Source organism: Pelodiscus sinensis, chromosome 6 (genome assembly GCF_049634645.1).
Source record: "Pelodiscus sinensis isolate JC-2024 chromosome 6, ASM4963464v1, whole genome shotgun sequence".
Taxonomy (NCBI): Eukaryota; Metazoa; Chordata; order Testudines; family Trionychidae; genus Pelodiscus; species Pelodiscus sinensis.
Genome location: NC_134716.1, coordinates 94746338 through 94772438, shown reverse-complemented (window position 1 = coordinate 94772438; position 26101 = coordinate 94746338). Strand labels below are relative to the sequence as shown.

Below are 26101 nucleotides of genomic sequence, written 5' to 3'. Positions count from 1 at the left end.
TATCCAATTTAACAGACTCTACAGATCCCAGCATTTTGGATAAGCATCCAGATGTTCAAGGGGCTACCAAAACCCAACCTGTGCCCCTTTGGAGTTCACTAGTCACTTCTACAAAGAGATATATATTTTCCCATTCATTAAAACTCACTGTGGCAGAGCACTTTTTGATTCCTGGTGAGCAAGTGATAAACTTTGGTTCATCTTCATCCTTTCCATGCACAGGAGAAATGCTATCATAAGAACAGCTACGTAGGAAACAGATGGAGGAGAGAGTCTTTCATATCTTTGGTCATAGGCCTGGGCCATTCTCCAAGCTAGGGAATCTGTTCACTTTTCTGCATATGTTACCTTACTTTAAATATTTGTCATAGCCTCTCTCCCTTTTGGAGAGCACCCTGTTGGCTGCAAACTCTTTGTCTGCTGAGACATTCCGTCCAATCACACCCACCTTCTGTGGACCACAAGCCACTCAAAAGACACCTCTACAAAATAGCCAAGAAAGCAAGAATCATAAACCAGCCTTAAAAGCTGGCAGAAAGGAGTGTTCATCCAAGTGTGTCGCCATCTGGCAGAACAATATATGCCCCAGCAATTGCCCCCAACTGCTTAGAACTGATTTTTAATGCCTCTATTTTCTATAAACACTGTTTCCATAGCACCTACTTTGGCATGCTATTTTTCCTTATAGAAACACACCCTCATCAGCATGACTTTATTATTTCCTCTGTGCATGCTCATAATCCCCATCCCTATGAATGAAAGTGTATTGAAGGGAGCAGGAGACCCAAGACTGATGTATTTAACGAACATGTATTTTTCCTAAATCTTAAAGATGAATGAACAGTGTTAAAAAGATGCAATGTATGTTCTAGTTTATTTTTTTTTAAGTCTAAGGGTTGACAGGATTGACATGATTATCCCATATTTGCCTGCTAAGGGATTATATGCATCTTTCACGAAAGCATCTCATCCGCACCACTTACACTAGTAGATGGACCTTGGGTTTAATCCAATACAATTTCTATATGATTCAGTCCACATCCTCGCTGACCACAGTCACTTCCCTTGCCAAGGGTATGTCTCCACAATAGCTGGGAGGGTAGTTCCTATCCAGGATAAATGTACATGTGATAGCTCTGTTCAAGCTGGTGCTTAAAAACAGCAGCGAGCCTGTAGTGGCTCAGGCTAAGAGCCCAAGTACATATTCAGCGGGTTGCTAAGGATTATACTTTATAATCTATATACACGATAATCACGCTGATTTTTTTTAGGTGCTAGCATGTGTATATCTCTCCAAGCTGGGAATTGCATCTGTCAGCTGCAGTATAGATGTGCCCTCTGTTCTACTCAGAGCTTTATATCTGGTTTTAAAAAAACTTAATAGATTTGTAACTTGCCCACTGCTTATATGAGGCCAGTCCTGCTCCTGCATGTATCTGAAGTACAGCTATGTGGAAATGAAAGTTCCACTTCGTGGAAGATGTCAAACCTCAAAATTACCACAAAGGAAAATTCCACGAAAAAAATAGATTCACTCTACCCCAAACATTTTTTCAACAACATTAACTTTCTATTTCTATTTTGACATTTTAATTGTATTTTTTTAATTTATATTTTTTTAAATTCAAAATGAAAAACAGTGTTTTGAAGGGAAAAGTCAAAACAATCTGTTACAAAAATACAGAAAGGGAGTTTTTGACATTGTTGGAACTATGCTCCCCATCCAAACACCACTTTTTTCTCCTCTATGTATGTCTATACCCGTGGTCCCCAACACGGTGCCCGCGGGGGCATTTTCATGTGCCCGCCAGGTGCTCGGGGCTGGCCTGGCCCCGGGCACATGGCGCGCGGCGCTTGCGGGGGGGAGGGAGTGCCGCCCCCGGGCGCGCGGCGCATGGGGGGGGCCGCCCTCGGGCGTGCAAGTTTCCCCGCCCCCTGGCGCCCGGCGGGCGAACGGCCACGCCCCTTGGCGCCCGACAACCTGAAAAGGTTGGGGACCACTGGTCTATACTGTGTGGCCATTTTGGGATACCTCCAGTATCCCGAAATAACTACCCTGCATCTTAACAAGCCGACCATTATTTTGAAATATTTTTCGAAATAATGGGCATGCTATTTCGGCATCCCTGTAACCCTTGTTCCATGAGAGTTAAGGGATGTCTCGAAATAGTGTATCATTTTGAAATTTGGTGCAGTGTAGACACACCAAATTTCAAAATAAGCTATTTCAAAATAGAAATTGAAATTTTTTTAGCATGCTGAAATGAACAGAAACTGGGTATGCAACAAATACTTCCCCCCTTTGGAAGAAACTATATATATATGTAGAAATGTGGCAAATTGGCCAGTAGAGGGAGCCAATTTATATCGTGATAATATTGATGTGATAAAAATAGCTATTTAATCCAAAAAAGTTAGTTAATATAAAACTTTGAGTACAAGAAAAATAATAAACATCAATTTATTGTCTGCTTTTTCAACAAAAACATATTACATGATGTTTAACTGCTCTTTTCTCTATTGTATATGGAATATCAGTAACCCTCTTTTTATAAGCACTTTTCCTTCTTACTGCTTATAAAATGAGGGTTACTGGAGTTGGAGTAAGAAGTCCTTTGGCTCGACATTATTTCGACATTATGTCGAAATAACTGCTTATAGTGTAGATGTGGACTGTGTTATTTTGGAATAACATCTGTTATTCTGAATAATACTACTGTGTAGATATATCCATACATGCTTCTGTTAGTGATTTTTAAATGTTAATATTATGTGTGTGAAATGAGCCAGATTGCTAGCTCTGGAGCATGCTAAAGTCCTCTTTAGTCACACCATTTAGTTACAACACATACGGGACAGCATGACTAAAAAACTCTGAAGCGCCTGTCCACGTGATACTTTTCTGAGGCAGAGACTTGCCAGACTGTGATTACTTTTAGGGATTCCAAGGCCTGTGTTGTATGGAAGCCATTTGATAAAGAGCAGAACCTGGGGCTTTGTTTGCTGCATGTCTCTAATAAGCAGAGGACAATACTGAGGTGCTCTCTTAATGTATTTAAACTTTCCAAATATAGTCAAAAGTCACAACCAAAATCAGGGCAACCAGAACATCTATAGAAAGCATCTGGGGTGAGAGGGAAGAAAAGAAGAGCTTCACAAGATTATTTCAGATAATGCACCCCAAATGTGTGTGTGCTGGTATATTAGCATGTGAGGGGTGCTGCTTATAGCAGAGCTGTTCTGTGACTCAGTAACAGTGCAGTGTAAATATACATGCATAGGGGACCTAATGGAATTTTAACTTTTGTCTCTAAATTTATCTAAACCTTTGGACCTGAGTAAGGCTTTATCATGGTTCAGCTAATGTAGGCCCCATGTACACTATAAAGCAGAAACCCATTGTAATCTGCTTCCCAGATCCAGTTGCAGGGTTGATGACTCTGTGAGGGGTGATAATAATTACTCCACCACTTTCAAATGATTTTGACCCACTGGCTCTAAAGCTTTGTCTTTCATGCGCTGCTTCATAAGAGAGCAAGCAAGCCTCTCACAGACCTGCCTCTCCAAGCCCATGCTACTCCTTGTCTTCACTAGCAAGTTATCTTGAGCTAGAACACAACCATGGGTAATCATTTTAACTAAAACACAGCAAGCAGCCAGTGTAGACAGGGTTTGAGCTGTGTTTAACATCATGTCAGCTTGTTGTAGGCAAACACTGCTGAAACCATGATGAGCTGACCTATTAAACACCACTTGCTCCTGTCTACAGTGACTGCAGATTTCAACCTTATAATAGTCAATGTGACTTCCCTAGGTCATATTCTAACACAACCTTATTTATATTCTAACACAATCTTATTTTAAGAGCCCTGCAAATCTACGGATACTCGCTTTCTATCCTTGGATCATGTTTGTGCATAACAGATACAAATTTTGTATCCACACAGGGCTGAATTTATTTTCTCACAAAGACAAACCCCTGAAGATTGTCCTGCCTCTATCTATAAATTCTTTACTTTCCATTTCCTCCTCCCTCCTTTTTATTCTTTGGGAAGCACAGGTAAACAAGTTAATGAGTGTCCCCGTGAGTTTCGGCAAAACCAATAAAGATATAAGGGGGATAAGGAAGAGAAGGCAGCAGTGTTGGTTGTTTATAAATCTCATGAGCGGCATTTGCAGGGCTTTATAATCGTGGTGAATCTACGCTTGCCAATAATCACACAATGTTCTCGCAGCTCCTGAGTCCCATATTTTTTATGAGGATTCAGCTGATCATATCTAGTTTTAAATATAATGAAAAATAAGCATGTTGCTGATTGGAACCATCAGTGCAGAGATTGAGTCACAAGATCCTGACTGTATTAAATTTCCAGGGAAACTAAAGGGTAAAAGGACCAGTACAACTGGACTTTGGGTCCCCAATGCCGCAAGATCTATGGGCCGATGTGTGTGGCTTTTCCTTCTCACCACTACCACCTCCCTCCAGAAGAGCTGTGTCATGTCAGCTGTGAGGTGGGAAGTTATTTCCTTTTCCAACCCTCATCCTAGGGGGGTTGTGTGCAGAGCTGGTTGATGCATTTGTTGAACACAGTATGCAAATTGTTCATGAAGGTTTCCTTTTAAACAAGAAGAGGGGAGACCCTGAAGATTGCCCTTTTGCCCCAGGATATAATAAAGGGGCAGGAGAGACCAGTCCTACTAGCACCTCTAGTAATTACCATGCCAGCGCTCCCTCAATACTAAGCAGCTCATATTTCACAACACAATGCCCTGGAGAGGAGTAACAAACATCACACTAGCATGTGCACCTGGTGGGGTCCACAGGATTGGGGGACCTTTTTGCAGCTGCAGATTTAGTAGCCTTGGAAGGGGACAGGGAGAGTCATGGAGAGGAGTCAGAGGGACAGCAAAGGGAAAGGAGACAAGAGAAATAGTGGATGGGGACAAGAGAAAGAGCAGCCTGATATATCATTCAAGTAGTCACACCCAGGCAGCCCCTTTGACATGACAGGTTTCCTCAGCTGTATCAGCTTCTGTTCCCTTCAGCTTCATCTGCCCTGCTTGCTCTGGGGTCTTGCCATGTCAGTCTCTACTCTGCATTGTCTCCGCCACATCTGCTGTGCAAACATTACAGGTGGAGGGAACACGGTGTTCCAGGAACCTCTGCTGCTTATGATCACAAGGGAGCTGTCTCACCTCAGACACCTGCTCATAGAGATTTTTTTTTCTCTGTGTTAACAAGCAGCAATGGAAAGATACCAACCAAAGCATCAGATTAGATAGATCTGAAGCACAGAAGTGCAGTATCTCAGGGCTCACCTAATAAAATATTTTAAGCAGGGATCAGCAGGGATGGAGAGGTCTGTGGCACAGATGTCTGCAAAATATTCATAACAAAATGAAAGAAATGGAACTGAGGAATTTGCACTTTTGTTTGCGCTCCTATATGTTTTGATGCCCTGGTTAGTGTCTTTCCACTGCTGCTTGTTAACACAGAGAAACCTTTTATTAGGGTACCTCCCTGCACTTTTCTAGCAAAAATAGGTAAGTGGACAAATGTAAGGCAAATGTAAGTTGGCCATTTTTATATAAAGATGGTGTCTGCCTTAAAAACCCTCATCAGTAAAAATAAGGCAGCCACTTTGTCTTTGACAGTCTTATTGCAGAGCGCAAAAGAGTGTAATTTGGTCCAGTCACTCTGTTCTCTCATCCCCAGCTCTGATGCTTTCTGCCCTGCCTTTTGTCCTTTTCTGTTGTGTGAACACTTTCCCCTCCCATTGCTGCTCTTCTTGTTTAAGGTATTTTGTCCACTCACGTCATTGCCTCTTCCTTTACACGCTACTGCTTATACACTTCTTTTTTTGCTTGCTATACATTTCCATTACTAATTTTCCTTTCCTATATCTGATCCACCTAATCTTCCTCCCTCCTTTCTCTGAACCCCACTCTGCCTCAACTGTCCATGTCTTTAAGCTTCATTCTTCCAGGTTCTGTCCTTGCCCAGCCCTTCACGGTCTGGTCTGCTTTCCTCTTCTCATCCTCATCTTGCTTCTTGACCACACTTCAACTCTCCTCCCTTTCATCAGCACCCTCTCTCCTTCTGTCTGAGGTACATGGACATAGCAGGGAAGGGAGCAGCTAGCAAAAGAACACTTTGCTTGTGTGCTAAGCAGAGCATGTGGCAGCCCTGTGACTGGAACTCAGCTGTCAGCTTTGTCTATTTGCCTCTGGAGAAAAGAGCAAAAGGTGGACTGGAGCAACACAAGCAGTGCTCCCGCATTACCCAAGGGATCATGAGAGGTGGCAAAGCTTGTTTGGGAGTGGGACAAACCACTTGGTTGCTTCCCCCCCCCCCAAAAAAAAGTGGTCTGCTGCTATTCTATACCATTGCAGTCTTTTTTACACCAATGTAAACCATGGAGTAAACTCCCCTGAAATCAGTGGCGTGGCTCTTGATTTTACACCAGTATAGCTGAAATCCGATTCTGGCCTCCAAACAGACCAGCCTTTTTGGAATGGCTTCCTTCTTCTAGCTTCCTACAAGGCAGTCAGTCATAAGTGTGTAAAAATAAATTATTTTAATGTAATTCCCATTGCCCACTGATCTGGAGGGCTCAGAGTTGTTCTGCAAAACTTACAGCTACATTCCAGCACACAATACTAAAACTGGGGAGGTTCTTCCTTTCCACTCTCTACCCAACTGAGCTGAACAGTCGTTCCCAGCCTGAGATTGCCATAGAACATTAAAAGCTTCCCGCAAGAGAAGAAATACACTGTGATGTTTGGTATTCAGCCCAGACCAGTAAGGGGCTGTGTCCCCACCAGCCCTGTAACTCTGGGTGCCAACAGCAATACTATGTTGCTATGACTCAGAGCCCGGACACCATACAAATAGGCAAGTCATATCCTGGCTTCCACTCTTTGTGGGATGACGCCTACAACCTCCCAGTCATGAATTTTCCCTAAGCCATTTGCCCTGGGATGTTAAGCTTGCTCCTGGAATATTTAAGGAGGTTATTGAATGTGATGCTCTTTTAAAGAGACAATACACAGAAGCCTGTTATCTTATCTGGGTTCGAGTCATCCTTCCTTTGAATGAGTGCACTGTGTTGTTTCAAATAAAAAAGTAAAACAAGTTGATTTAATCAAAAAGAGACTAGGGGGCTGCGCTCCCTGCTCACTACAAGAGTAAATCCCCCTCCCCTTGGCCACTATGCGCGCCAATCCCTGTCCCCCCTGGCCTCAATGCGCACCAACTCCCCTCCACCCCCGGCTGCAATGCATGCCAGCCCCCCTCCCCTCTTGCTGCTATGCAAGCCAACCCTGCCTCCCTGTGGCCACTACGCACCCGTTTACTTTCACCTGTGATGGGTGCATGTAAAATGGATCTGTGAAATATTATAGTACAGGTGGGACATCCTTGGGACCTGAGTGACCCCAAACCATGCAGTGTGCTGGATCAGGGGAGGTCAAGGCTCCCCTCTGGCTCCGCTCCTCGCCACCAGCCCTGCTGCCTCCACTCCTGGCAGGGTCACACTGGCCTTGCTGCTTCCAGCCAGGCTGGGACTCCATTTACTTCTGTTCCAGTCTGGACAGAGATGTGCTCTTGCACACCAGCCTCACTGTTTTCAGCCCATGCAGGGCTGCACTTCTCGCTGTGCCTGCCTGGTTAGTGCTGTGCTCCCTGCCCATGCTGGCCAGTGCGTTCCCAGGTGCTGGCCCTACTGCCTTTGCCCTGCACCCAGCAGGAGACTGGCCTTGCGGAGGCAGCTCATCAGGTAAGTGGTGGAGGGAGGGGAAGTCTTGTCTTCATTACAGAATTCTGTCATATTAGTACATGGTCTACTTCTGGATGCTCAGGTGACAGGCTTTTTTATCCGCATTTGGCTAAAGAGCATGGCATTTTCTTTTGATAGTGGGCCCTGCCTCGGTTGTCCATGCAGTGCCTTTGTCACCTTGAGACAAGACTAACTATAACGTGCTCTAACTCATGCAGAGCACAGAACAGATTGAAATGGCAGGAGTATTAAATGGAGACCATTTGTCACTACAGAATAATACTGTGTTAGATCCAAGGTGTGAGTTGTACTGTCAACTAAATGTGATATAGACCATGACTTTGCAATTTGTAGATGAGGCCATATTGTGTTAATCATTGTGTCGTTGTGGTTAAGCACTTGTTCCAATAGATGTAGCCAGTGAAGCAGAGAGCAGGATGTACTGAAGACATTCTAAACCTCCTAATGTAATGCATTAGCTGAGTCAACAACTGTACTTGCCATATTGAGGTGATATTTTATGTTAAGTCTTGAAAGACAGGTCAAACGAAATGGTGTTCACTACAGTGTTATTTAATTAAAATCTTTTCCTTGCTTATTGTCTCCCCTTTGTTGGCTCAAAGTTGCTGGGAATTAGCTGTCTTAGATCAGTGGTTTTCAACATTTTTTTCCATTGGTGGATCCCTAAAAATTTTGAAAGGAGGTGAGGATCCCTTGGAAATTCAATCTGTAGTCCATAGACCCCCACCATAGAGGTTTTAGACTGAAAACTGACTGAACAGAATTCAGTAATAAATGCTGCATGTGCTTGGCATGGCATTTGACACAGAAGGATAAAAGGTGGGGATAATCACATACTTTGACCAGAAGAACAGAATGCTTTTTCTGGGATCTGAAATTTTATTTTCAGTCACTTTTTACGGATCCCGTCATGTTTCAAAACCACTGTCTTAGATTAATGGGCCAGAGCACTAATGAAGTTATAGTACTGAAGCTAAGTAACTTGCTACAAACCCTTTATTTCCTTGAACATGACCCCACAGCATCCATAGCTGATTTTGCAAACAAGTTTTTTTTTACCATTATCATGATATTTTCAGCTGTGATTAGTATCCTAAAATATTTACTTGCAGTTACTTTTTTATGGCTGATAGAGTCTAAGAGACATCGGATGTTTGCTTCCAGCCAAATAAGACCCTGAGCAGGTTTCTTGGCTTACTGAAAAAGTCTACACTGATAGTTTGTTACATATCTTAAATATTTGAAAAATTGTCCAATGAACCCTGAACTCTAGCATGCCTGTTAGTTGAAACAAAATCCCAGCCCCATCAAGGTTTCCTATCTCTGTTGTATTAAGCAGCCCAGCATAAGTGGCCATTTGTGAAACAAAAATTTCAGATGCAGATAGGCCTCCTCCAACAGCCTGAATTGTCTTGTAAAGTGATCTGCTCACATGGTTGCAAAGAGAACCAGCTTCAGCTGCCAGAACCCAGAAGAAATAAAACAGCATATTCTGCAACATGGAAAGCAGGCCAACATGCAGACAAGGGACTAAAAGGAACAGCACTGAGTCTGGAAGACAGGATAAATAACAAACCCAAAATTAGTAGAAGGAGCAGGAAAGCAGAAGTTAAGCTGGCCAATATTTGTAAATAGATCCCAGAACTGACGAAGCTGTTCACCATAAATGGGAGGAAAACACTGATGGTGGAAAGTTGCTTTTATAAAAAGAAGAAACAAGAATAATATCAGTGAAGTACTGGCTGAAATCTGCTTATTCCTAATTAATTTTTTTATCTGACTATAAAGCCAGTCTCTGGGCATGGGACAGCTTGTTGTCCAATATCAGTAATTTAAGATTTGCATCCTCCTTTAAATTACAGACCTCTTGAATTGCCCTGTCGTTAACTCCCCTTTTGCCTCAGGCAAAAGCCTAGAGATGGGCTTGGACTGCAGCCTGAGCTCTGAGACCATCACACCTCACAGTGATCTAGAGCCCAGGCTCCAGCCTGAGCCTCAACATCTACACCACAGTCAAACAGCTCTTTAGCCTGAGCCCTGTGTTCCCAGAACAGATGGGGAGGAAGCCCCCAGCATCTAATTGCAGCGGGGACAGTCTTTGTGACCTGAGGATGACATATTCAGGCTTGGGCTCTGATAATCCAGCAGGCAAAGTGAAGGATAGAGTGAAGGGCCCACCGCTGGAAACATCCTGAGTTCAGCCTCAGGTCTAGGGACCATCAGTAAATATGGGCCATCTGATTTTGGCTATATGGTAGTCCATGGAGAGAGGGGCAGATTCTTCAATAGCCAGAATCCAAACCAGTAGGAGTAGCAAGTATGAGACAGTGACTTTTCTGGCTATTACTGTTCAACCTTTCCCCTCTTCCTATCTCTATTCTGGTCCTTCGTGCAAGCTCCCACTGCAGGCTGTTGCAGTCTGCTGAGTCTTCCTCTGGGGTGGAGCTAGTAATTTAAAAGTGAAAAGTCTTCCCGCTTGCCAGACCTATTTGTATAACATTGAACCTGTCATTAAGTGGTAAAGAGCCATTTAACAGGCATGTGCCAGCCCAGAGTTATATGCTGTTTCTCAATTTACTGACAAAATTAGTTGTGAATTACTGTAATATATCTACAGGACTTTAGTTTAAAATCTACATTAAATATTTCATTAGCTTGTTGCTGAAGATTATAAAATCACATCTCTAAAAAATCTTTGCATAGATTTTAGAAGTACAATCTGTGTTCAGCTTTAGCGTTCAATGCTTGGATCGTCATACATATAGTTTTTAAATAAATTCTTCAAAATTCCACCCTTATCTAAAATACACATTTTAGTTACTATACTTTAAAAACTTGCTTCCAATGTCTTCCTGTTGTTTCTATCCATCCCTGCTCTACATTCACCCCCCTGTTGAAGAGAGCCCTTAAAGCAGTGTTTTCCAAATGGTTCTCGCAGAGCTCGATCACTCCTTCCCCTTAAAGAGACAGAAAGGAGCCAGCGTGCACTCCTGGGTGGTGGGGTGTTTTGTGTTTTTTTTTTCTTGACAAATTTCCACCCTGGCTGTAGGGGGTTCCTCAAAATTCTTCCGAGTTTAAAAGGGCTCCTTGGCCAGATAAAATTGGGAAACACTGCCTTAAAGGGACAATGTCCTTTTTCTTCCAGCTATCTGGACAAATGAGTTTCCCTTTCTCTACTTCAGACTGTTTAATGAACTAGTTTTAAGAGAACCCTCCACTAAAATCAGTCATTAATAAGATATAAAATTCTTTGTCATGTTTAAAATCTTTGGAAACATAACATATGGTGAAATTTAATAAATGAGTCTATTGTTATAGAGATCACACAAAATAAATTAGTGTTCCCTTTTTCTAAAATCAATGAACTTTGTTATGAACGCACTAAAACACTCTGACTGATTAATTTAAAATGTATTTGTTTCAGTGCATTAAATATTTAGTAATCTGGTATGGATTCTTTATGAAGACTTAAGAGTACATTAAAATATAAAATCATCTTAGAAATACTGATTAAGAAAATGTAAAACAGAGAAGACCTGCATCGTGTGTTCCGTTGTCTTTAATGTTGTATTCAGCAGGACAGCTGACTTGCTCATACTACAGTGTTTTTGCAAATAAATCTCTCTGGGTATATCAAAAAACCTGTGACTGACATTTTTTATTCCCAAATGCAGTGCTTTTAATTAGGTGCCTTCTGCATGTCCAGCCTTCGCAATCTGGCATGTAGTGAAAAACATGATCCATTTTCTTTAGAAATGTTTTTTAGAAGAGTGGGGTTTTTTCAAATGTCATTTGCTACATTTGGCTTTAGGGATTTGATTGGAAGGGATGAGTAGGGAAGAGAAGAGGGAAACAGTGGCAAGACCCCGGTAGTGAGGAGTGGACTATGGGTGGAACCATAGAATGGAGAGTTTGCCCCCCCAAGTAGCAGATCCACCCACCACCAAAGCAAACCAGACTGTTAGCTGTACAAAGACCAGCACCATAATTGCATCCAGAAGCAAATTAACATGTTCTTTGTGATTCACATTACCAGCCAACTGACTTTCAGAGCTAGCCCCAGGCAGAGCATGGAGAGCAGCGGCAGCGTCTGCATAGAGGAAATGGTCACTACATCTTTCCAGATGGAAAAAAACTGCAAACAGGGCCACTGATGGAAGGCCAAAGAAAGTAGTTGCCCTGAGGCCTGATGATTCTAAACAGCCTGGAGCTTCCTACCTCTGGCACCACTACTGCAGTGGCAGCGGCACCCAGAATTCCAGGCCCATTAAATCATTGCCAGGTGCTGTGCCGCATGTTCCAGGCAGCGCAGTTGAGGTACACTCTGGGCAGTGCTAAATTCTGGCTGCCTCTGGCTCCACCCCTTTTGCCCAAGGCCCCACCTCTTCTGGGAGTGCAGAACAAGTCTTCCCCCAAGCCCACTTTCGCAGGGGTCCAGCATGGCTGTTGGCTCCTCTGCCTGCAAATCAAAGTGTGAATTCAAATGCACCCTCAATTGTGAACTTCTTTAAAGAATGGTACAGATACTAGCCCCTTCAGATTCTTCCAGCAGCATCCCCACTCTCACTGAGGTAGGTGTGGGGGGAGGAAAGAAGTGGTTCACAAATCTAAGCATTGAAAGGTCATGGCCATGATTAGTAAAAATAATTTGCTGAGCACTCCCATTGTATTTAGTGTTGTCGGGGGGGACAACATAAGTGCCGGGCCCCAGGGCAAGAGGGGGGATGGCTTCGCGCTCCCAGAAGGGGAGGGGACTTGGGTGTGTGGCGGCAGCAGTCATGCCCCCCTTCCTGCACACCCCACAGGAGCAGGAGTCACAGAGCAGTGGAATGCAGCAGAGCAAGTGCACTCGCCAGTTCACTCCACTGCCCCACCCCCGGCTCCTGCCGCTGCGGGGAGTACGGTGTGAGGGGTGATCACAGCCGCCACAAGATTCCTGAAGCCTCAACCTCAGGAGCAGCAGTGTTCCCTGTAATCCCCGTGAAGCTGTGTGTCCATACAGCTTAATCAGCCCCGCCCATTCAGTCAGCTCTGTGCAGGGAGCCCTCAGTCTCCGACTGGGCAGGGCTGATTAATGATCTGTGAAGCCGTGCTGCCCTGCAGCTTAGCGAGAATACTGGTGAGGGGGTCCCCTGTGAGGAGAGGGCAAAGTGATGATAGGAAGAGGCAGGAGTTCGAGCTGGTAATGGACACCCCACTGGTCCACCAGGAATCCCAGGCTGGATTGCACACAAGCTGGTTGGGACTAGCTTGTGGGTCGGGAGTGTGAGACCCTTGGTATAAACCAGATTTTTTTGAAGGAAAATGACTTAAATTTAGAAAAATGTTTGCATCAAAACTTGTTTTCTATCCCCCAGATTATATAACAGATTAGAAAATAAGACCTCCTTGATTTGTCTTATTTCTTCTTGATACCTTCCAATTTCAGACATCTCTTCTGACAGTGGCAGCAGTGTCACAACGGTAACACACATTACCAATGGAGCAATGCTTTTGGGAAAATAGTAATTAGAGCTGCAAAAAGACCAATAGAGAAACTGAGTTATCCCCTTCACAAGAGCCAGATGTAGGCCTATGATATGGGATATTATTATGATACTGCTCTCAATTTAGCATAACACAAAATCAACCATGATGAAATCACCTTTGATTGTGATTTATGTAAGAGATCAGATTTGGCTTTCCCAAACCACCAGCCTGGTCCCTCCCATACTCCACCCTGAGAATACTCACTGTAGGTGTTCTGGGAGCGAAATGTTGCTGCCACCGAGCACCTGACCTTCCTGTGCTCCTGGCCGGGGAGGCTGGAACCATGCAACCACCTCCCCTCCCCTGGTACTCTGGAAGCTGCCCTGCATGCATACTCCCCTCACCTCTCTGCCCCTTCCTGGTGCTCTGGGACGGTTGGGGAGCACTCAGCACACTGCCCCGCTTCTCTGCCCCTCCTGGGAGGCTGGGACATTCTTGGCTCACTGTCCCGTCTTCTCCTCTGGGGTTGGGGAGTGCAGTTGACGCACTGCCCCGCCTGTCTCCCCGAGCCCCAGCTGCACCAACCACCCATGACATTGGGTCAAATGATGATTTCAGCTACCTTGGTGTAAATCAAATGACTTTTGTGTAGTTACTCTGGATTGATAGCAGTACCACAGTGGTCAAAAATTAGCCCACCATTCTCTCTCTCTCTCTGCTTTTTCCCTTCCTAAAGAGGGGTTAATAGTTACCAAGGGCTCTAAGAATGTGCAACAACCAACATGTGTTTTCTTCATTTTACCAGGTTTTGAATTTTTTGAAACAAGTGCCAAGGACAACGTAAATGTCAAGCAGACATTCGAGCAGCTTGTGGATATCATCTGCGACAAAATGTCAGAAAGTCTGGAGACGGATCCTGCTATCACTGCTGGGAAACAGAACACAAGACTAAAGGACACCCCTCCTCCACAGCAACCCAACTGTGGCTGTTAATACAGCTATAAGCAGAGGCAGCTCCAGTGTGTTCTATTGCCAACAGAGTATTTACAGATGGTCTATAAGCCTTTATTTATACTGTCTTTTTAATTTATTTGGAGACAATATGTTTATGTCAGTGGCTGGTACAATATGTGCAAACAGTTTGTAAGGACTGCCCATTTCTCAGCATCTGGCCTTTGCATGTGGATGGCTGTTTGTCTTTTCTTTTTATCCTGTGTACATTGTACTTACTTCAGCTGGTTCGGTGACCCCAGGGCACAGGTTGTTTATAACTGACTTTAACCTCATCAGTTTCAAATTATACCATTTACTGCTTGGTGTAATCACCACAGCATTTGGGAATAAGCTTTCTAATGCCATTTAAATTTCCCTTGACTGAAAAATCAATTTTAAAGTACTACCTGAATATACTGTCTATTCCCAGATAATTTGTCTGATGCACACTTCTCTGAGGGCAATGCTATGGCAATCCATGACCACCAATGAAATTCAGTTATCTCTATGCCACTAGGAAATTCAGAGTGACAACAGCTGCCTAACCCCAAACCCAGGCTCCTATCCCTTTATATAAGGAGAAATCCTTATCTGCTACCTGCTGGCAGGATAGGGGCTGGCTCTGTTCCAGTTCCATCCACGAGCCAATTCACTATAATACTGATACAGAAAAAAGTTGTGAAATGTCCATCTTACAGATACATGCTTTACAGAAGGTATATGCTACAACTCTTGATATTACCCTACCAGACCCAAATCTGTTGTGTACAATTATTCATAAGCAAAAATAATCTACTCATATTGTTCTGGAGGCTGCGTAATTTGGCCTTTAGGAATTTCATGTTTCATTCTTGAAAAGAATGTCTATATATTAATTTTATAGTCTGAGAGAATCTTCTCTCTATTGATTATAAAAGCCCATCTCTCTCTTCAGCAGTGCTATTCCTATTAAAGACAGCAAGACTTATTTGTGAGGACAGGAATGGATCCATTCAATTTGAAAAATAGTTTGGTCTAGACATATCTTGTAACAGGACAGTCAGAAATTGGCAATGTTTTTTGAAAATTCATAGAGAAATAAAAAGTTTTCTAAGGAGTTCTTCCACTAGACCATATTAGTCAGAAAATCTATGAAGTGCTGTGAAAATAACTGAATAACTGCAGGTTTGGAGTCTGTTTTTTTTTTGTTTTGTTTTGTTTTGTTTTTTTTAAAGCATTTTAAAAAATGCTCTCATTATGTTAATAAGCTCTTGGTCTGCTAATTGGTAGCACATTGTACTATTGCCTTATCTGGGTTACAGCAATATTCCTCCATTAATTACATCATTGAGGCAACATTCACTTCTTATTGTTCTTTATGACATCAGCTTTAGTACCAGAATGACATTTCTCAAGCCAGACATAACAGAAAAAAGGGAAGAAAACAGGAAAATGAGTCAGAGCAGCTGCTCACACCATACCTGACTGCAAGGAAATCCCCATAAAACACATTGTTTTTTTTTCCCTAAGGTAATTTATATAATGTCATCAAACACACTAAGGCCATGTCACCACAAGGAAAAAAGGTGTCATTTTACCTAACATTGTAACTACTGTATTAAAATGCTAGTGCAGATAAAAGTAACACAGTTGGCTGAGGTAAACCCAAGTGTAAACTTGTATCATAACTATAACTTGGCATGGCTACACTGGATCTTAAACGTATCATTTAACATGCTAGCTAACTCCCACACTTTTTTTTTTTTTGTGTGAAAAATGAGCCATATCATTTAATTCCATGAAAAACCAGAGGAAAGAGAAAGGTTGGCTGCTCACTGCTCTGTTATGGGCAGATTAGTAAGGAAGGGGAAGAGGAAAAGGAAGTGAAATTGAGCTCAGCCCATTTACCTAGCTCTTGACAATCCTATGGCATTCTAGTTACTACTCTCCCTGACTTTCCCTCCCACTTTTAGGCCATCAGTTTGATAGCTGCACTCCTCTAGCTGTTGCTGTCCTCTGAGGTAGAAGTTTCATGGCCAAAGATTTTATTTTTCCAATAAAAAAATTAAATGTTTTAAGGAAAGCAGATGCTTTTCAGGGGAAAAAATGTTATTGAACCAATGTCCCCTTCATCTCACTTTTTTTTTAAATGGAAAATACTCCTGAAGGAAAATTTGCAACCAGTCCAACTAGCCCTGGAGAACTTCTCTCCATGATTCCTGGTGTGATGCCGTCAACAATGGTCCCTCTGGCAGGCACCATGGTGCTCAGTAGACTATGCATATTTAATTATGACTTGCTAGAAGGGTAGAGAATAGCAGCTGTAGAACAAAACATTAATTCATAGATTTGAAATGCCGGAAAGAACCACTGTGCTCATTTAGTCTGAGCTCCTCTATAATACAGGCTGTAGAACTTCCCAAAAATAGTTTCTAGAGCATAGCTATTAGAAAAAACACCCCAAACTTGAATTTTAAAATTGCCACTGATGGATACTCCACCATGGCCCTTGGTAAAATGGCCTGGTGCTTAATTACACTCTCTGTTAAAAATGTCTGTGTTATTTTCTGTCTGAATTTGTCTACCTTCAGCTTCTAGCCCTTGGACCATGTTATACTTTTAATGCTGTTCGCTAACTTCCACTGTGTTTCCCTTTGTACCGTATGTTTCTCTAGGGAAGCATGCCTTCCATTGCAGTGAGCCAGGTCCCTTGTAATTGTGAAGAGTTCCAAGCACTGCTGTAAAACAGGGCTTGCTGCCAGTCTCCAGGATGATGTGTGCTGTAATGCCTCTAGTGTGGGCTGTAGCTCTTCCAGTACATTTTGCTTGGCCTCCCACCATCAATCCCCTCCTGGTATTTCTTGGTAGATGGCAGCTGGGACAGAGGATGTTACCACATCTCACACTAGTTCAGACACACACTCTGGAATGTTTGTAAACCACAAGTCCTAGTGCTCCCACAATTTTTGCTCTGGGACACTGGCTGCAGCAGAGCTGCATCTTGTGCAGCAACATGAGGAGAAGAGACTGTTTGCCATCTAACGCATCCAGTGCATGCCTGGATTTGCTCTCATAGAATTTAAGGTCAGAAAGAACCATCACAGTCATCTCACTCTGTTTTACTTCCAGTCCAGTGTTCCTCCGATGACAATGTAGGCACTCTGTCATGCTGGGACTGGAAGAACAGCTGGCAATACTAGCTAACTTATTAAGAAGTATGAAGCAGGTAGGATGAACGATAATGTTTTTATCAATTTTAATAAAAAAACTTAAATAGAAAGGGAGAGGATTGTAGGAGGTATTCTCCTCTCCTTCCTCTTCTCAAAAGAAAAGCTTGTCCTGCCTCGACCCTGTTTAATACATTACAAGCGAAGGGAAGATAGCAGGCTGAAAGAACAAACTTCTTATGATGTCAGACATGCTTTTAAGGAAGACACATGCATACAGGAAAACTAGTATCAGAGATGATGCAAAAAAAAAACACCCCTTATTCCTTTATAGGACTTCCCACTTGATTTGTAGCTATATGGAAACTTTTCATTATATTCCCCTCACCAAACAGTGTTTAGAATTAGTTTTGGATGACCTTTAAAGGATTCTTAGATTCAATTCCAATCACATTCCAAAAGTCTAAATTCTTAGCCAGACTTTAGCTTAGTCCAGAGGGCCGGAGTCCTGCAAACATCATGATCCTTTTAGCAGATGGGAGTAGGTAGACCCTTGCACTCACAAATCTTGTGACTGTGGCCTTGGGCTAGCAGTCCTGCAAGATTTCAGGCTGGGAAACATCATGAAAACCATTTTTAGCATAGTAGCTTCATTACTTGGTCTTTCCATTCTTGGCTGGAATCAACGCCATTACAGAGATACACACAAGAAAAGTAATCTTTTCAAATCTTACCATCCTTTTCCAAAAGGGGGAAGCATCAGAATTGTGGCTTTTAATTTTCCTTTGAGTTGTCTCAACCTATTTAATTCTTGGGATTTTGGGAAACAGTGACAAGCTAATTCTGTTTCCATTGACTTCACTGGTAAAACTGTAAGAGTGCATCAACATAGCAGGGCTTAACTTGAAATAAGCTACACAAACAGAGCTACATCAATTGAGTAGCTTATTTTGAAACTGGGAGTGTCTACACAGCACTTATTTTGAACTAGAGCACTCTTCCTCTCACTTCCCTTACTCCTCGTACAATGAGGGTTACAGGAGTCCGAGTAAGAAGTCCTCCAACTTGATAGCATTTCAACATTATTTCGAAATAACTGCCTGCTGTGTAGACTCGGACTAAGTTATTTTGAAATAATGCTAGTTATTTCAAAATAATGTTGCTGTGTAGACGTGCCCTCATTGACTTCAATGGGAGCAGAGTTAGGGCAACAATGAATGCCTTGGAAAATCCCACCACATATGGTTTCCCACCACACACAGTCATTGGATGTATGTGATGGAGAAGATAAGAGCAGGAATCAGATCCATGTGTGTGACCCATACGTTTGTGAGGGTCAGGAGAGTGTTGCATAAGTACAGAGGTCCAGCCACACAAAGCCAACGTGAGGGTCAAGACTTAAAATAATCACAAAATATTTCAAAACTTTTAATTGGCAGCATTGTTAAACCGGCTACTTGGGGCCAGATTTTGAAACACTAGTTTCCTCATCTCGGTCCAGTTCCTGGTGGCCACATCATAAAATCCAGGACCAAGCAACCGTAATTTGTAGCTTTGATACTAGTTTCAGGAAGAAGTAGGGAACTGAATGGCCCGTGGTGACTCACTGGCCCTTTCACACTCTGAGGTCAGGTTTTAAGGCCATTTGTGAGACACAGCAAAGCAGAAGTAGTTTGCTCTGCCTCTGCCAGTACTGTCTGTTTGATGGATACAGAGAGTACATCAGCCTCCAGGGTTTTCAGTCCATCACCAACACTGAATTTTAAAGAAAATGTTATCATCTACTGACTTTATGTTCACTCTGGCACAGACTATGGAACTACTCTGTCTGCATGTAAAAGGGAGGGTGGGGAAATTTGTTTTGCAGTCTTATTTCTCATTGAGGGCTCCAAGGGGGTGTTATCTGGAGAAAATACTATATTATTATTACTCTATTGCATTGCCTTGAGTTAATGGCTGTTACCAGAAGTGGGGAAGGGGGCTCCTTCTCCATCACAGTTTAATGGGAGATTAGACCTTGAAGTGGACAAAAGCCACATTGCTTAGGGTCTGAGCCCCATGGTGCCAGCCAAAATACTGCATGACACCACACTTCCAAAGTGCTGACCCAGAATAACAACATTAGTGCTACAGTAATTGCATGCATCTTTGTCATGGAGTCACAAGTGTCTTTCTCAGTGCATGGGCAGGCTATCGCTCAGCATTCCAAACAGTAACAAGTGGCACAAATAAATGTAAGAGACAGGCTCCTGCAGCATTCAAGTGCATGAATGGATGGGATTGATCACAATGGCTTGCAAGCCCTTTTGAGTTGAAACTGCAACTGCATGGTCTTAATTCTGACAAAAGTGCATTTTCAGATATGATAAATGTGCCTGTCCTTATAGATCAGTTATTTTGTAACTGTGTTTGTATTTCATCCTGTTTGTTTAGACCAATTTGTTTGGTGTCTGAAATGCATATAAGCTAGCCTGTCTTTTAATTTCTTTCTCTCTCTCTCTCTACATATATATATAGATATAGATATATAAAACCACTCATTCTTTCTCTGAATTGCAATGTACGTGACTGTTACCTGGAACTGTTTGTTCCTTTGTGCTTATATTTAAAGTAATGCAGAGAGAAACTACCTGAGCAACTAGATCTATGTGGCCTTTCCAGAGCATCAGTCTGAAAGATTAAGTTTTCTTCCCAGTCTGCTCAGCTCTGTATGTCCAGCTGTGCTGCCTGCACATTTTTTTATTTTAGGACTGAATGAAGTGCTATTTCATGGTGCAAAAACTCTGCTGGAGCTTGATCCTAATGTTCAGAATTGCCTGAATTTTAATTGTCTTTTCCTGGGACATGCTTGGCATACTAAATGTTATGCTTATTGCTGCCATTGTTTCTTCAATAGCAGAGAAGCCAATGATGCTTTCTATTAAAAAAAAATTACGGGCTTCATTTTTCAGTAGCATGGTTTGTCATTGTCACTTTTCAATGGCAACAACTAAATGGCTGTTCCATTGTTTGAATGTTATGAATGTTTCCTTGATCCATTGCAAGGCAGACTTGATTTACACTGCAAATGGACCAGATTCCCCTTGGGCGTAACTCAAGTGGAATTGCACCATTAATGCTTTGAATCTATGGGGCCCAATCCTCAGCTTGTATAGACCAGCATGGTTCTGATTAAACCAATAGAATTATGCTATGTGTATTCCAGCTGAGGTTCTGGTGTGTGGAGTGTTTTTAATAGCAATTGGAAATTAGATTTTTCAAGGTTCAATACTTGTAAAGTCTCCATTCTAAAGGCAACTCATCTGAATAGTCTGAGTATGTAATAGATTTTATGTCATTAAATGGGACAGGTAAATTCATTTCATTGTGTCTGTTACATTTATTTATTTACTTATTTATTTACTTTATCTTTTCTTCAATATTCATCCAAGCAAAGATTTTTACTGTACATGTAGAATTCTCACACACAAATATATCCTGAACTCTGGTTCAGTTTGCACAGCTATTTGTTTTCAGTGCAGTGGTTTTTATTATTATTATTGCAGTGGAACTTATCCATGAATTCTCATTGTCACTAGAAAGTGCTTGGGTTAAATCCACAGGCCATAGAATTACTGTTCATGGTGATGGCAGGAGCAGATGGCACATCACTTGTACACCTGTTATGGGGGGAGGGGAGAGACCATGTCCTAATCGTCTGACAATTTTATGCTCTTGCATAACATGTGGAAACAAAAGCTAGGGATTGCTCACCACTTCCAGTAATGAATTTACTTGAGTAATCCTGACATGTACCTGCAAATTAGTGTTAAATGAAAACTGTTTGTGCTGTATTTCCCGTTTAATATATTGTTGATAATGTCAGCTGTGTCGTGGTTCAATTGGACTGTCAGAATGTATAACCTATTTACTAGTGTTTGTGGAACTGAAATGTCTTAAATGTTGCATGAAAAATGTTATAAAAATAGATTTGTTTTCTATTTTTGAACACCTCTGAACTGAGGGAACATGGGCCAATAAGTGCAATATTTAATGACTTACTCAGTGTATATAAAATGTTATGAAAGGGAGAAGTGTCATGTACGTGTGATATGGTGTTGATGATGACTGTGTGGCTTATTTAAACGATGTCTAGTAGCTGTGTCTAGTAGTGAAATTTATACAGTAAATACTTTATTAGTGTAGTGTAAGAATAATCTATTCTTAATTCTTTAAACTATTTTTCATATGGGACAATGGTAACAGAAGTCTGTATCTTTACTGCAAGTGCATGTCAATTTTACTTTTTAGAATTGTGTGTGTCCTTTCCAAAAAATGGTTGTGTTATATCAATAGTAGGGGGGAGACCTTTTCTTGGTTAAAATATATGCTTAGCCATTTCTAATAACAAAAGCAAAAAACCCACATAATATTTTAAAGCATGTTCTCTGGAAACAGAAAAAGAGATTGTCTTGGAACTCAGCTCCTAAGGAAAAGCCTTCATTTTTTTCTCTGACTAGTCAATTACATGCTGTGTGTGACTACAGCATAATATCATGTGGCTGCTTTTTAAAAAATATATAGAATTCTATGATTTGTTCTTGATTACACTCAGTCTACCATATTAAATAGGAGTCTTCAACATTGTTTATTTGGCATCTTTTGCTTGGTGTCTTGAGTTCACAATGGTTTTTTTTGAAGGAGCTCTCATCTCAAATCCAGTGCAAAATACTAACCCTTACTGACCCCAATTCTGCTGCTTCCATCCCTAACTTTTAATCAGTTACTAAAGGAAGATTAGAAGATACATTCTAGGCCAAATTCTACTCTCTTAGGGCACGTCTACACAGCAGAGCTAAAGCTGAAATAAGCTATGCAACTTCAGCTACGTCAATTGCGTAGCTTAAGTCGAAATAGCTTATTTCAGCTTTTGGCACTGTCTATACAGCAGGAAGTCGAAGGAAGAACACTCTTCCTTTGATTTCCCTAACTCCTTGTGAAATGAGGGTTACAGGAGTCAGAGTAAGAAGTCCTCCAGCAGGCTTGTATTGTAGATGTGCTCTTTGTTATTTCAGAATAATGTCAGATATTCCAAAATAACGCTGTTGTGTAGACATATGCTTAGACTGCTATAAATTTTGAGTAACTCCCTTGGGACCCATAGCGTTCCTCTCAGCAGTGTGAGAACAGAATTTGGCATAATATCTTGACTAGAAATTAGAATGAGACATCAAATCTTCTTCTCCTTTTACTTGAGCCTGGCATTGTTGTACTCGTACATTCACTCAAGGGCCTCAAGTGAGGCAGCACCAGCTTACGTTCATCCTTAATCAGTAAAATATTTCACCACATGCTTAACAGGAGGCATGTGGTTACTGTATTGCCAGTGGTTCCCCTGTTGTGATTGAAAACCTCTGTGCAGAAATTAAAGCTGTTAATTGACTTATGTTGCATTCCTGCTTGTACAATTTGCTGGTTGTCTAGAGGAACATGAACCCCACTTTAGTGGGATGTTACTGAATAAGTGTGAACTGATGAATCAGGGCCAAGGTGAGTAAAATTTTGATGGGTTACTAATATCATATTCATTTTTTCGCCATTGGTATCATAGTGAAAGGCACGAGTAGATTTTGTGCCTAAATCTGATATCTTGTTATGACAATATTACAAGGCTATTTCAGGTTCTGTTGCAGGTATTTTAGAAAAGCTAGCTCTCAGAAAGCGACAACACAGGAAACCAATAGCTCTGCTTTCTTTTGCCTTTGCCATCTCACTTAATAGTGCTAGAAAACAAGCAAAATAGTCAGCTTATATTAAACAGTACAGGACAATCCTAGCGAAGGCCTAAGCATCTGTCCAAATGCTTCCCTGTGGTTTATACTTCTGTTGCAAAACCATCTGCCAAATTATGCACAATTGCATGAAACTGAAAGCTTGTGATGAGGGAAATTTGAAAACTGCAGAATGAAAGAAACAAATATAAACATCCCCATTTCCAAGGCAAAAAACACAGCCAGGCTAAGATACTACTGAAATGCAAACACACAGATGGAGGATGCATTGCCTATGTTTTACCGCTCTTAAGTGACCTGACTGCCCAAGGGGCTGACAAAATTTTTATCACCATGACAAGTAATCTTACCTGGTATTTTTACTATCCTCTACATGTACAAGTACATTAAAAAAAATCCCAAACGCCTACTTTGAAAACATGTAACTGTTCTAACTCCCCATACTAATTGTACATGCTGAACTGTTCTTGAAGAGATGTTGGCGTATCTGCTTAGAATATATTTGAGAGGTGGTTTGGATTCAACTTTCCCTCTGACTCTAACTACTACTACAATATAGTGACTGTGGTTCTAACAATGTAAGTTTAAAATGCTGCTGGGTGACAGATGTTTTGACTTCTGCATATGTCCACAGGAGCACTTGTCAGGATGTGAAGTTTTATCCATGTGCAGAGTTTCTATGTGGAAGTAAAGATTGTGTGTATTCCATTTGGATATTCTTTTTGTATGTGACTTCTGTATAACAAGTGGCTTTTGTTTTGTTTATTTTTGTTTGGGGTATTAATTTTGAGATTACAATAAATATTCAAGAGACTATATTCATGAAATTTTCTGTTGTGGTGAGGTGCCTTCCCCCACCCAGCAGTGCTTGTTTAATTTGTTGCAGTTATTAAAGTGGTCTAAAAATTACTTCAGATTTGACCTACTGTATGTAGTAATGTGACACCTACAGTAGCTGAGTGTCCCTCCCACAAGTAAACATCTTCACTCTGAAGGGTGAGCTTCACAAACTATGGGCCTGGTATTACTCTTACTGAATTCAATAGACTTTTTGCTCTCAGCAGGAGCAGGATTTGGCCACTTCCTTAATGGCAGTACAGAAAACAAGCACAATAAGGTACATTGGTGAGACAAAGTTGCTATCTTAGCATTAAGCCTTTGAGAAATACTCAAGCCAAAGAAGGACAAGGTTGGTGGCAAAGACACAGACAAAATAAAAAATTGCCCTTTAGTGCAAACCAAGCACTGGGTACCTATTAAACTTTTCTGGGAAAGGCAGTAGGTGTTGTACCTGTTTGTTGCTCATCTTCCCAGAATTTGCAGAGTAACGATCAGCTGCTTAGAGCACATCCATAATTACCAGAAAAATAGATGTACCAGTGGTAGATCTTCTGGTGTTTGATTTAGCAGGTCCAGTAAAGACCCATAATGCTGAGGGTAGCTCCTGCTGGTAACCAATAGTCCTCCTTTTGTGAAAAGTTGATGAGAAGTAGATGGTAGCATTTGGACGCTGTGTGGATTCTACCAAGCTCGGCTTAAGGTAAGCTGACTCCAGCTATGCATTTTGCATGGTGGAATTGCGTACCTTAAACCAACCTTCCTGGTCTAGTGTAGACCAGGCCTTAGATACCATGCAGATGGGTGCAGAATAAGAAATAAGCTTTAAAGTAGTGTTTTTACATAGTAATTTCATGTTTCTACTAATGATAGCTTAGAAACAAAATGGAAATAATGTTTCATCTCCCATTAGCCTCTTGAATTTTGCAGGGTTTTTTTGGGGGGGCGGGGGGGAGGAGCTGGTGGGTAATGGGTTGCCTGGCATTAATATTTCTAAAGCCGTAGAGCCAAACTGTCTTGTTCTCAATACTTGAGACTTGTACACACCAGCATGGATTGGCACAGTATAACTCACCTTTGCATTTGTGCACAGCTTGGAAAGCCCATGTACATTATAGGTGGAGTTCACCCCTCAGAAGAGGGCCAGGACAAGGTCTATACATGACACAAAACAGACCATAAGTGACACACCAGCTTCACACAACCTGCTTCTAATTCTTCAGAAATAAGCTTCTATCATTGCTATAATTTAATGTACTATGTGTGTCTTACTAAAAAGAACAACTTAGTCTGTATAAGACCCCTTCTTTTGTTAAGGTATTTTATATGCTTTCCACTCATTGCTTCTTTCTAAAGCCACAAATACCCTTGCTCGAAGATGTACCATAGTATGGCCTACCCCGGAATCTTCCTCCCATACAAGTTCTGGTCTCAATATTACTTTCCAGACTCACTCATCCCATCAACTCCTGATTCAGTGGCTTCTCTTGTGGCCATTCAACAGTGCCCATGCCACTATCTGACCTAGTTTTCTTCCAGTAAACCACCCCCCCCAAAAAAAATCCCAGTTTAAAACACACAGCTCCCAGAATGTCTTAATCAACCCTTATAATTTTCATGTTCCTACCTCAATGGGACGCACTAGTTCAGAGATGCTGAAACAATTTGGCTAGTGGGAAGCCACTGAATCAACCTATAAACCCTATAAAGGTTGGACCTCTATAATCCAGAGTTCCATACTCTGGCAACATCTGTGGTCCAGAATCCCCATTGGTGCTCCCAGGCTGGAGCACTCCTGGGGAAAAATTGGCCCCTGCATTCAGCAACTCCTCCCGCACCCTCCCAGAGCTTCTGGGGCACACAAATAGCTCATCATGTCAACTTTTTAATGACTCCCCCAGGAGCTGGACTAAGAACCAGCCGTACTTAAAATCACAGCAGCTCTCTGCCCCACCTGAGGACTGCCCCATTTAAAACTAGAAAAGGAAGCTGAGTGGGTCTGAGCATGCAGTGGAAACTGACAAATGATGGTGAGCTCTGGCCAGCTCCCGGAAGGGAGACCCAGAGAATTTTTTTACTGTTCTAA

General features: G+C 41.9%; 1 protein-coding gene across 2 annotated transcripts in view; it reads left to right on the top strand.

Moving 5' to 3' along the window:
* Window positions 1-23996, top strand: part of RAB3C (RAB3C, member RAS oncogene family) — a 217433-nt gene extending 193437 nt beyond the window's left edge. For both annotated transcript variants that reach the window (XM_075932411.1, XM_006112663.4), the window contains exon 5: window positions 14074-23996. In XM_075932411.1, coding sequence (XP_075788526.1) covers window positions 14074-14261 — 188 coding nt within the window. In that variant the 3' untranslated portion in view covers window positions 14262-23996. The remainder of the gene's footprint in view (window positions 1-14073) is intronic.
* Window positions 23997-26101: the final 2105 nt, after the last annotated feature.